Source organism: Hemiscyllium ocellatum, chromosome 42 (genome assembly GCF_020745735.1).
Source record: "Hemiscyllium ocellatum isolate sHemOce1 chromosome 42, sHemOce1.pat.X.cur, whole genome shotgun sequence".
NCBI classification, from domain to species: domain Eukaryota; kingdom Metazoa; phylum Chordata; class Chondrichthyes; order Orectolobiformes; family Hemiscylliidae; genus Hemiscyllium; species Hemiscyllium ocellatum.
In genome coordinates this window covers 32,383,118-32,395,523 of record NC_083442.1, presented here as the reverse complement: position 1 = coordinate 32,395,523, position 12,406 = coordinate 32,383,118, and the positions used below count along the sequence as shown (strand labels likewise).

The 12,406-nt window shown below is 41.6% G+C and overlaps 1 protein-coding gene across 2 annotated transcripts in view; it reads right to left on the bottom strand.

Annotated features, from left to right (window-relative positions):
• Window positions 1–12,406, bottom strand: part of tubgcp4 (tubulin gamma complex component 4) — a 48,874-nt gene that overhangs the window by 19,591 nt on the left and 16,877 nt on the right. For both annotated transcript variants that reach the window (XM_060853532.1, XM_060853533.1), the window contains 7 exons: window positions 12,003–12,207; window positions 8,267–8,432; window positions 7,153–7,277; window positions 6,392–6,442; window positions 3,418–3,523; window positions 1,051–1,158; window positions 554–692 (listed from right to left, as the gene is read on the bottom strand). In XM_060853532.1, the coding sequence (XP_060709515.1) occupies window positions 554–692; window positions 1,051–1,158; window positions 3,418–3,523; window positions 6,392–6,442; window positions 7,153–7,277; window positions 8,267–8,432; window positions 12,003–12,207 (900 nt within the window). The remainder of the gene's footprint in view (window positions 1–553; window positions 693–1,050; window positions 1,159–3,417; window positions 3,524–6,391; window positions 6,443–7,152; window positions 7,278–8,266; window positions 8,433–12,002; window positions 12,208–12,406) is intronic.

The following is a 12,406-nucleotide window of genomic DNA, read 5'->3' as shown; positions in this document are numbered from 1 at the left end:
GACAAGGCATTGGGGTTGAATGCTGTGTGGAATGCTCTGCCCCAGAGGACAGTGGAGGCCCAGTCTCTGGATTCATTTAAGAAAGAGTTGGATAGAGCTCTCAAAGATAGTGGAATCAAGGGTTATGGAGATAAGGCAGGGAGCGGATACTGATTAAGAATGATCAGCCATGGTTATATTGAATGGCAGTGCAGGCTCGAAGGGCAGAATGGCCTACTCCTGCAACTATTGTCTATTGTCTATTGATTTCCAGATCAGTCCCACAGTGAGCCATCTGGTTAGGAAGGGGAAAGCAAGTCAGTCAAAGCACATGGATGAACAATGGGTTAGGACAGGAACAGACTCCACTCCTCCACTATCATTGAACACCTTGCCTAGGATAGCAGGTATGAAGCATAGCACACTTCAAATGATGTGGTGAAAAGGTGCCAGTAGCAACAAATACAACCTGCGCTGTTCAGTGGCCGGCAGGGCAGAAACAGCAATGTTAACTGAAGCGCTCCTCAAACTGACAGCAAAAATAAAAACAACAAAATACATCAAGTAAACTTACTTTTCTAGTACAGCTGGTGTAAACAGGATATGCAAAGGCCACTGCACTTTGTACGAGAGTCCCAGAGCAGACCAGCCAGAAGCAGGGGCTTCACGAGGGGAGGATTCACGCAGGGAGTTATCACGGCTTTGTGCAGTATCTGTGATGAGTTGGCAGGTTGGGTGGAAGGCGAAACAATTCATTAAACTGACAGGAAAATTATAACTGAGCACAAAATTAATTCCATGGTCAACACAAATAAAATGCTATCGTTTATTATGAGAGGAACTGAGCATAAAGGTAAGGACGTCATGCTTCAGTTCTACAAAGCATTGGTGAGACTTTAGCTCAAATACTGTGGAGAGTTGATTTCCTAATTTAAGGATGACAAACAGAAGATGAACTTTACAGAATATACATTTTACCAGCGTACTTCCATCTGAAACAGGTCCTATACATGTATACCTAGACCTGGCATTTGTGCAGAATGATTGAGAGAGGCACATGCCCTGACCTACCTTTTGGGTCTTTGCCGTGGTACTCGACAGTGAGGTGCAGGAGTGGGAGTAGGTTGTCGTCATCCAATAACACTTTGTGTGCTGATTTCTGGAACGCTACATTGACATCTGAAATGCAGTGATAGAGGCAAAGGGGAGAAACAATTCATGAGAAATTCAATAATCCTATTTGCGCTCATCTCCAAAATGAGAGAGATTAGAGTTTAATAATGAATATTGGAGTCTGAGATATTATAAAGCTTGCTTTTCTACTTTTTCCAAAATTGAAACCAAGGCAGAACTGCTAGAACCCCACCCATTAGAATCATTGTGTTGTTATGTTCCATATGGGCCTCGTCCTTTTGCTCTTCATGTACACAATCAACATATTTTTTGAGAACTTTCTTCCTTATGTGTTTTCCTAGCTTCTTCTCAAATGGGTCCATGTTATTTGCCTCAACTACTCCCCGTGGAAACAAACTCCAGCTTCTCATCATTCTCTGGATAAAGAAACCTTTTTTTCCTGAATTTCCCCCATTGGGCTTTATTAATGATTCTCTGATACTCATGGCCCCTAATTTTGGTCACCCTGTAAGTGGAAACACCATCTCTACACACACTATAACTATCTTGTAACCTTATCTGTTGAATTACTCCTTGCCTTTCTGTATTGCAAACCTATGAGAAAAACAAACTCGGTGGTTCAGAATAGAAACATCCAAATGCTAACACGAAGTGGCTTTCCTGGGTGATGGAGAAATGGTACTGATGAGCCATAACCGTTCCAGTCATTTCGGGTTCAATGTTTGCTCATCTAAGCGCTTAAGTTCAACTTCGTGGCCACAGGGTTCACAAACTGAAACTCATGCTGACCTGATAGAATATAGACATCAGAAGCACGACCATAGAAGGGCAGTGAAATGGGCATATAAAGAAAAGGAAAAATCTCATGGAATGTGTCACATTGGAAAAACAGGGAAAGCGCGTCCCAATTGTGAGCATGCAGTCAACAGCTTATTCACAGCCCATATCTGAACAGATCTAATAGGCAAGAGTCTATTAATTTACTATGTAATTAAGCTCACTTACATTTTTGGCTAACCAAGTAATAAATAAAGTAATGCCTCATGTGTTAATTAGAGCCAGAACCCAGCTGTGAAGGCTGTGCGATTGAATCACATAGACTACTCAGTCTGCGGTTGAACCTCAGTTCGGTATGTTTAGGAGATACATGATGTCATAGAAGCTGCAGCAGTACAGTTCAGTCCCAGAGAAACCTGGTCAGTCTAGCTATGGTCACCAGCTTTGGAAGACCATCCTCCTGGAGTCAGTCACCAAAGAATAGAAAGACACTTAATGGACAAGAGTGTTTTTAGATTGAGAGTTTTTCCGTGAAAGTCCCAGGGCAGGAGTGAATAACAACATTCGGTTGTAAGGTTCTTTAGAAAATACTGCACAACATCTCACAGACTAGTGGCAGAAGAAGTAGTGAAATGACTGGTCACAGAAGTAGGCTTCTGAAAATATGGAATGAGGCAGAAAAACAAAGATGGTTCAGGAGTGGCACTTCAACAGTTTGAAGCCCAATGATCTTGAAAGAGACCAACAGGAAGTGATAATGAGGTAGGGCCAACTCAGATTCCACAGCTTCGATATCTTGGGGGAGAATGTGTCAGAAAAAGGAAGTCTAAGAGGTCTCAAATTCATGCCCCTCTCCCCCTTGCGCCCACATGTCCCTTCCCCCATTCATGCTGATTTGCTCCTATTTCCAACCTCTTCATCTTAGTGGTCGGCACTGTGGCACAGTGGTTAGCGCTGCTGCCTCACGGCGCCAGAGACTCGGGTTCAATTCCTGACTCAGGCGACTGGACTGTGTGGAGTTTGCACATTCTCCCCGTGTCTGCGTGGGTTTCCTCCAGGTGCTCCAAAGATAGGCAGGTCAGGTGAATTGGCCATGCTAAATTGCCCGTAAATGTAGGGGAATGGGTGGGTAGCGCTTCGGCGGGTCGAAGGGCCTGTTTCCACACTAAGTAATCTAATCTAATCTCTTAATATCTGTAACTGGCAGAAAACTACTGATCTGAGACTTAAAAGAGCAAAATGAGGAGAGGGAATCTGCAGTGTGTTATATCTGGAGTGCTAACAGGTGAATTATATTATTATAACAAAGTACCTGCAGGGATTAATTTCTAAAGCGCAATGCCATCCCAAACAAATGCAGGAGGATTTCCCCTTCTTCAAACCTCTGGTGAAATTGTGCTTTCACAGTTATTATATATATTGCCAAATGAGTACTAGCAAACATACTGATAAACACCAGCATTCTGATCCCAACACACCGGCTTTCCCACCCCTCCTCCCTCCTTTCCATTAATAATCTCATGTTACCATGTTCAGTGACAGCAGTTGGTGGGGTCTTCAGTAAATGCTGGGCACTGTCGATGAAAGCCTGAAAGAGTTCCCCTCGACCCAGCAGATAGAAATCTTTGATTATCTGTAAAACAGCCCATGACAGAACTGAATATTTAGTGAAGTCCACATCTGCCAGTCAACAGTATCTAAATTGTATTTACCAATACAATTGAAGAAATGCAAGGAAAGTAAAGGAAATAGTTTAGTATTGATCTGCAGTGTTCTCTATAATGACAGTTGTAAACTTTGTTTTGAGCAATCCTACAATGTTGAGAACAGAAGTTATAGCACATCAGGCTGTAGCTACTGGTTAACAGTGAAGAAGAGTATTAAGAGCTTGAGGGTTTAAAGTTACTGGAAGACAAGGCTTGTGCCATAGCCCTGAGATCATTGGAAAGAATCATTCAAACATTAGCCTTGGCTCAGAGATAACGCTACCACATCTGAGTTTAAGTCTCGCTCCAGAGACTTGAGCATAGGTCTTGGCCAACATTCACCCTGCGATACCCAGGGAACGCTGCACTGGAAGAGGAGCTGTCTTTCAGGTGGAATGGTAAATCAAAGCTCCATTTGCTCTTAGGTAGATATTAAATAGCCAACTGGAGTGTTCAGGAGACTGGTGACTCTCTGCTGTTCTGGTCAACGTTTATCTCCTGACCAATATTACTGTACATTAATTAATTCAATTTCAATGTATTTATCCATAAGCATTATTCATTTTGGAGAACATTGCTCATTCATTAAGAAAATTACACACAAATGAGTAATAACATAAGGAAAACCACCCTATCATACTTAAAGTACACTATCATAGTTAAAGTACATTAGAAACTATTCCAGTACATCAAAATAAACAGTAAGTCCTATCCTGAGCCCAAATCCTCATCCGTACGTTAAATTTCAGTTAAAAATTCTTATATAGAAGCGCACAAATAAATATGGGAATTATTTTGTCTTGTATCTGAGAGATTGACCTGAGTATGTGCATACAGTCAACTGTTTATTTGCAGTGGGCATCAGAATAGGTAACAGGCAAGGCTCTTTTAGACATTTTAGGATGTCATTAGATTATGAAATGAGCTCTGTAAATGAAAATCTCTCCTCTTCCAGAAAAGGGAGTATGGTAAAGCAGTCAGTAGGACTTATCTGTTACTGAAATATGGACAGCGGATCCCTGGATGAGGGGATGGAACAAGTATGAAGGAGAATGTAACAAGGAATATCAAGTCTGTATCTGATCAAGACATAAATGAGGGTTTCAGTAGCTTTTGAGTTGAGGTTGGGCAGAAGGCAATGTACCGTCTTATTCAATACTTCTTCACTGAAAAATAAAGGTTTCTATTGAGGACAAAGTATGCAAATACTTGTTTGCAGCTTATGTAGGAGAAAAACTAGTCAACAGTACGTCACATTTATATAATCCTAAAGGTTCACCATCATGACAGCTCCAAAGATAATCTTGAAATAAACACCAGGGTGTCACCGTGGTTTACTGGTTAGCAGTGCTACCTCATAGCACCAGGGACCCAGGTCCGATTCCATCGTCAGGCTGTCTGTGTGGAGTTTGCACATTCTCCCTGTGTCTGCGTGCGTTTCCTTTGGGTGCTCTGGTTTCCTCCCACAGTCCAAAGATATGCAGGTTAGGTGGATTAGCCGTGGGAAATGCAGGGTGGAAAGGATAGGATAGGGGGCATGTCTGGGTGGGATGCTTTTCAGAGGGCTACTGTGGACTTGATAAGGCTAATGGCTTGCTTCCACACTGTGGCAATTCTATGATTCTATTGCATGATGTAAATATAGTGGAAGCTTTTTATTCACTTCAAATGTTAATAAACACTGGACACTACTGCGGGCAATAATCACATCTCATCTGTAGCGCCACATTTCCACCAGAAGCATCTGTGTTTCTCTTTTCAAAAAAGCTAATAAACTTTTGTGAATTTGCCATATATAAAAGCGATCTTTGTACTGGGAAACTCAATACAATTTCAGTACTTCCAATTCCTGACATCAGGTGTCAGTATCAAACACTCTTAGACAAACTACAGCGTGAATTAAATGCAGAGCAAAGCCAGTCCCAACAACATGCATCAACTCCAAGTGTGTCACATGCTCAGATATCTCCCACTCTCCAGCTATTAACAGCTACGTGGAGAAATGGAAATTCATTATCTCAAACGGGCCAAACTTTAAAGTCAAACAAAGAACCGCAAATGCTGAAGATCTAAAACAAAAACAGAAATTGCTGGAGAGAGAGAAACAGAGTTAACATTCAGAGTCCAGTGGCCCAGTTCTGAAGAAGGCTCACTCGTTTCGAAATGTTAACCCTGCTTTCTCTCCACAGATGCTGTCAGACCTGCTAAGTAATATGTAAACAGTGCAATCCTGCACTTATTATATCAGGATTTCTAAATATATTGTATAAAACGGCACTATTGGAGTAGTACTGATGAAATACTGATGAAATAGTCAAATATGCCACATTTCGGATGGGATGATAAACCGAAGCTATACCCCGGTTCAAGACGGAGGTAAGAGATCCCATGGCACTGCTTCAAATGGAAGCAGGGGAGTTCCGTCCAGTGTCCTGGACCAATAAACAGGCCTCAATCAATATCACTCAAACAGATTACCTGGTCAAAATCAACTGCTTTGTGCATATTGGCTGCTGCATTTTCTATGTAATAACAGTGGTCATGTTTCAAAACCACTTCATTGGCTATGGACAGCTTTGACATGTCCTGAGGTCTTGAAAGGAATTTTAAAAAGTTTTTGTTTTGCAATAAATCACATTAACTGATAATGAGCAATACTCTTACTTTCTGCAGACACAAGAATGGATCTAAACAAAAAGGATCTGATAGATATGCCAGTAAGTTTTGGGATATGTTAAAAGCAATATAATTAAGAACCACAGAAAAAGTGAATGTCGACTACTGGTCAACCTTACCTTAAGTTGTCCCAACAACCCTGCCTCTTCCACCATCAACTTCCATAAATGCTTGTTACACAAAAAGAGAAACACAGGGTTATTTGATGCTATGAAGTAACCATCCAAATGGAGATAAACATAGGAGTGTACTAACACCTAACACAGGGACACAGTCCGACAGCTATCCGAAAAAAACTCACCTCAGTCCAACTCCAGGCCTAAGTCTCTTTTCTCCCCACCCCACTCAATTTTCCTGAAGGCATCAACTTCCTTCTGAGGAATGATCTTGTAGGCATTGCATTGACAGGCAGCCCTCCAATACACCAAGTAACCAGGACCATTAAATAGTGACTGTGGCAGCACTAACGCTAAGCCTAATTCTGTCCCCATCAAAGATTCACAAAAATATTGTCTATTTCTCACATGGATCTCTCCATTAAAAAGAAAAACATTAACTGTGACTAATTTTACCCTGTATTGACCCAGGGCTATGTTGATCAATAGTTGTAAGCACATTTGACTTTTATTTAGTTTATGGAATTTAAAACTCTCTCTTCCCACTATTAATGTGGTTAGCACAGCGAACAGCTAATGCAGCACAGACTGAGAAGATATGAGACCATCCTGGCTGTAGAGTTTAGCATCGCATATAAACAGTGGATTTACTCATTTAAACATCTGGGCTAGTTCAAGCTAGCAGAACCAGTGCACACATTGGTAACTGCACAACAACACCCATATGAAAATGTCTCAAATTACTTTGATGATTACGCCCTTACCTCAGCCACTGTACTTCTGATCCTGTCAATCAGATTTTCAAAGTCCACAAGATTGAAAAGGGGCTGTTGTTTCAGTGTATGCAGCTCTGCCGCAAAAGCATCCTCCTGATTCTTTAAAATGGACCCTGCACAAACACACATACAATGTACAACATTACTAGGTTTGGTACGTAAGGAACTGACAGTGACGCCTGCAAATTCTGAAATTTAACTTAACCTGTCTGGTACTTGAAGCTTTTGGAAAATGTCTCTAAGTCAGGTTAATCAATGGAAATGAGGTACATCAGATTCGCCATCAGTGGAATTCTCTTCCCCAGGGAGCAGTGGAGGTAGGTCAGTGAATACTTTTCAGGAAGAGGCAGACAGATGACAAGCGAGTTGAAGTGTAGTAGGGGTAAGCAGGAAAGCGTATGGGGGCCAAAATCAGGTCAGCCATCATGTTATTGATTGATAGGGCAGACAAAAGGGGCTGACTGGCATACACCTGTTCCTAACTGTAGCAATTGTAATAAGGTCAGCCTCATAGAATGCGAGTTCCCTGATTGGGGCAGTTAATCTGGTCTAATCAGGGAGCCCTGGCTGACAGGTAAGAACAGGAGTGTCAGGAATCCTGCTCACTCTAAGAGTTGGCTCTGAGAGAGCCAGACCAGTGTCAACCACGTGTATATAAAGAGTAATTTAGTAACGGGAAATCAGCCTCTGTTATTTCACTAACTCTTAAGCTTTTGTTTTTGAGTTTAATATACTAGCTGTAGAATCATTGCACATTTCCAAAATTTCTGTTTCGCAGTCCAGTCTTAGCAGTTTTCTATTTAAAATAATAAGGGATCTGCTTGTGATCCCCTCCGTCGAGCTCCACAGTACTGGAATGATTGTTTGAAGTTGCCCATATGATGTGAGTGACATTGCTGAGGCCACATTCAGATGCTCAGAGTGATAGATGTTACAGTAATATGGCTTCCCAGATGATATGGTGTGCAAGGCTGGAGATCAGCTGCCCTAGCAGAGGATCCATTGAACCCAGTGCCTTTCGGAGCCTGGTGTGATGGGCGAGCATAATGGACACTACCCTGACCCACTGAAAATCAGGCACGTACCATGCACAGAGCCCTACCTGCCCGGGTGTGATTCACATTCTGGTTCTCAAACATCTGCACGGACTCTCCCACAAACAGGATCTTCTCTGCCACCCTGACAGGAATGTAAGAGGGCAGCATCTCAGCTCGCAGTGAAAATTGCTTCAGAGACGTAGCCAGCATGTTCTCCTCTTCGATTAACCGCTATCAGTAAAAGACAAAAACGTCAGTATCTGGTGTTGCATAGCAGCAGTGATTGTTCAATGAACTAAACAACTAAATTACCATGACATCCCTCTTGTGTAGGATCTATATAGTGAAATAAACTGCATTTCTACCTTTTGAATCCTTGTGATTCACTTCCCAATACTGAAGTACTTTCCAGAATAGTCACTGTTGTAATGTGGGGGAAAGCCTTCTTTACTTAAAAAGGGCTCACAAACACTGGAACATCTGAATTACTGTATTCTGAACTCCAAAGGCAACTGTTACATAGACAAACACAACAGCCTCGTATACGTCAGGCACACTCTTTGAATATTGCCAATGGCATCTTTTAACAAATCTAACAAATCTTTACCAGCAAATCTAAAGCTATTCCCCTCTTAAAGAATGCTAATCAAAAACAGACCCACAATAATTCACTGCAATTTGTAGGATCATTCTGTGCTGGTGAGTGGGCCTGTGTAATGTCAGTTACTGCAGTCAGATCATTTCCCATGAAGGCTAAAGACAGCCCCTATCACTGGAAAGCGTATCATTTGGTTAATGTCACACTTCTCCTTTGGGAGTTTGCTGTGCACAAGTTTCCCACATTACACCAATCCAAAACGAAAAGAAAATCCTGTTTTTATCCAGTGCTTCCCACAGCTCCCAGATGTCTGTATTACTTTTTGAAGGGTAGTCACGTTTGTAATATGGAAAATGCACTTGTCAATTTGCAATCAAACAAACCGCAGACACAAACAGTAGCACATCAGTGACAAGTCATTTTTTATTTATTTGCAAAAGTGTGATAGGATATTTTGCATCCACCTGAGCAGACAGATGGAGCTTTGGTTGTGTGCTCAAGCCCTGGAGTGAGATTTGAACCTAAAATGTTATCATTCAAATGTAAGCATGTGACCAACTGAGCCATAATTGATAGATTGCAGCCATGCTGCTCTTCAACCTGCCCTCATAAATCAAAGCAAACACAAATTCGTCTACACCATTGCAATGGTAACTACACAACAAGAGTACATAACTTATTGTATTACTTTGGAGAGAGCCCGGAGGTTAAGAAAGGTGGAATAGAAATGCAAGTCTTTCCTCTTTCCCTTCTCTTTTTCCCTTCTCTCTTTCTTTTGCATTTCAGAGCTGTGGTACATATAAACTGTGGTTCTTTCAGCAATGGGAGGGAGGCAAGGCTTTTGCACTCTGGCACCTTGTCTTGAGCATTGCCAGCTGAAGCATATTTTAGCCACAGACAACAACTCCATGGCAAATCTTGAGCAATTCTCACTATATATTGGCTTGATACTGCTCAAACTCTTTAGCCCTAGCAAATGGAATGGACTCTCGAACCCAACAGGTTAGGCTGCTTTCCAAGTCAGCTCCTGGGGTGAAAGCCAGTGACGTAAGGACAAGAGGCTTGAAGCAGCTGAGCTAACCGGGGAAGCTCAGTGAACATCAATGGTGATACGGTCATTAACCTAAGGCTCTTCAGCTGTGTCTATTAATTCAGCTCTTTCACACTGTCAGGTCAAATAACTTCTCCAAGCTGGTGCCACTGACAGGTTCGGTTTAAATTAAAATACAAGTTATTACAACAGGAAGGCAAAATAAAACAAAAACACTTGAGGCGAATTTTTTAAATTGTGCTTGCTGATGGCTGGGATAGCTCTGTCTGAATTCAAAGTATCTTGACTGAAGTCACACACAGAGGGAGCTATGTACATTTAGACAGAATTACTAAATTATTGACTGGAAGACAGTGGATGGAATTTTCCATCCCCACCTGGAGGTTTTAGGAAGGGTGGGTTTGTTGTGGGGAGGTGGATTTTATTTCAGGCTGGATAGGCTTGCTCTTCCCAGCTTCAGTGAGTATAAACTTTTTAAGTTATTTCACTCTTTTACAATCAAGGAGCTCCTTTGTACAGAAGTTTACAATGTTACAGAGTGAAGACTCTATGTTGATCAACTCAACAGAAATCTCAATCACATGAAATCTGACTTGTTAAATACCCAGGATTCCTTTCAGCAGGCAACCTGGGGCCCTTTTCATTGGTTTCAATGGCCATTTTTGTCAGTGTCAGTCTGTGACTCCATGCGGTGTTTTCTTTGGCATCATGGTGGCTCCGGCCCGGGATTCCAATAGTGGGGGAGGGGTGGTGCTTGGGCTTAGAGCCAAGTCAACTTTGCCTCAAATTTTTCCAAAATTTCTTTTTTTCCCTCTTTGTTATATTATGATGGAAGCTCTTTTATTCAAAAAAATTATTTATTTTTCTAATTTATGACTATGATTTTGTACTTTTGGAGGTCTGTAATGCTGGACATTTTAACTTTATTTTTCTTTAAGAATTTGTACTCAATAACCTGCACCGAGGCACCTGTGTACCTAAGATGGTATTGTAAGTAGCAACTTGTAAACTTTTAACTACTAATATGAATACATGTGACAATAAAGCTAATTCAGTTCAATTCAATTACAATGTTAAGGGTGAAGCCTGACCTGGTCAAGCTAGGCAGGCATTCAGGCTATCATCAATAAACCCGACTGGAAAGACAAGCAGGACTTAACTTCTGGACTCCTCAACACTGGTTTCAAAAAAATGAAAATTACATACTAAGCAGGTGACTTCGGATCAGGGGTGGAGTGAATTTTTCCACACAATTCCTTCCTTCTCAGTTCATTACATTTACATGTGCAGGTAAAATACCAAATGTTGCAGGTGGCAAGTTCTGATGCCTGCTGTGCCAATGGGCACCATATTTAAACACATGCAGACAACATTTCCTTCCCTACAATTGTACTGATGAAGGTCTATAATGTTGGACTTTTTAATTTCTTTATTTTTCTAATTTCTTTTTTCCCCAAGAATTTGTACAATCTAGGATCACCACTTAATCTTGGCTTATCATTCCGGCAGATGTCTGAGAGACAAGGTGAAAAGCATTAATGCCTCTCACATGAGCCACCTGACCTCCACCACTCCAACAGATGCTGAGCACTTGATAGCAAAAACTTTAACCTGCTGTGGGGAAACTGATTTTTTTTGGCTCCAGTTGAGTTCTCCTATCAATCTTTCTAAATGCTTCGGGGAGACCTGGAAAATGCTTGCCTAGAACTAAAAAAAAATCCTTTATTATTATCCTTTCTGTTCTGTTTCTCCTACTAAACAGTTCGCAAGACACCACAAAAAGGTACAGTCTTCACATTATGTAGCATTAAATGCAGGTGGTAATGAATGAATAAACTTGTCTAATGTACACTCATCATTTGTCATCTAGTACACTCAGAGTCAGGATTAGAATGGTGCTGGAAAAGCACAGCAGGTCAGGCAACATCTGAGGAGCAGGAAAATCCACATTTCGGGCAAAAGCCCTTCATCAGGATGCTGCCTAACCTGCTGTGCTTTTCCAGCTCCACTCTAATCTTGACTCTGATTTCCAGCATCTGCAATCCTCACTTTCGCCCATCTAGTACACTCACACAGCTTCACAGGAATACCTGCATATGATACTTCCTTACAAACTGCAGTCATTTCAGCTAGTGGTGCTTCCACTCCTTACCAGGTCTTGAAGCTCCCGGAGCTGCTTCCCGGTCAAGCCTCGGATTCCCAGATCTTCTTCATCTTCCTCCTCGGGCTGGGAGCTAACACTGCCAGAGGATGGCCCTTGCTTGATAAAAAACTCTTCATACTTGTCCAACAACAGCCCGTGCAGCATCCATGCAGATAACTGCTTGTACATCACACCATGGCACACTGCTAGGATCCTGCATTGGGACAGGGCAGCAACTCATTAACATATTTGCATTTATTACCAATGACCCTCAGCTCATTATTTTATCAGATATTATATATGATCTTTGTTCCTTTCCATTTACCTCCTAAATTTCCAGTGCTGCTTTCTTAACCACTGAAAATCAAGGTAAGTGCAAATATCTCCTATGCCACTACAACAGTGACTACACT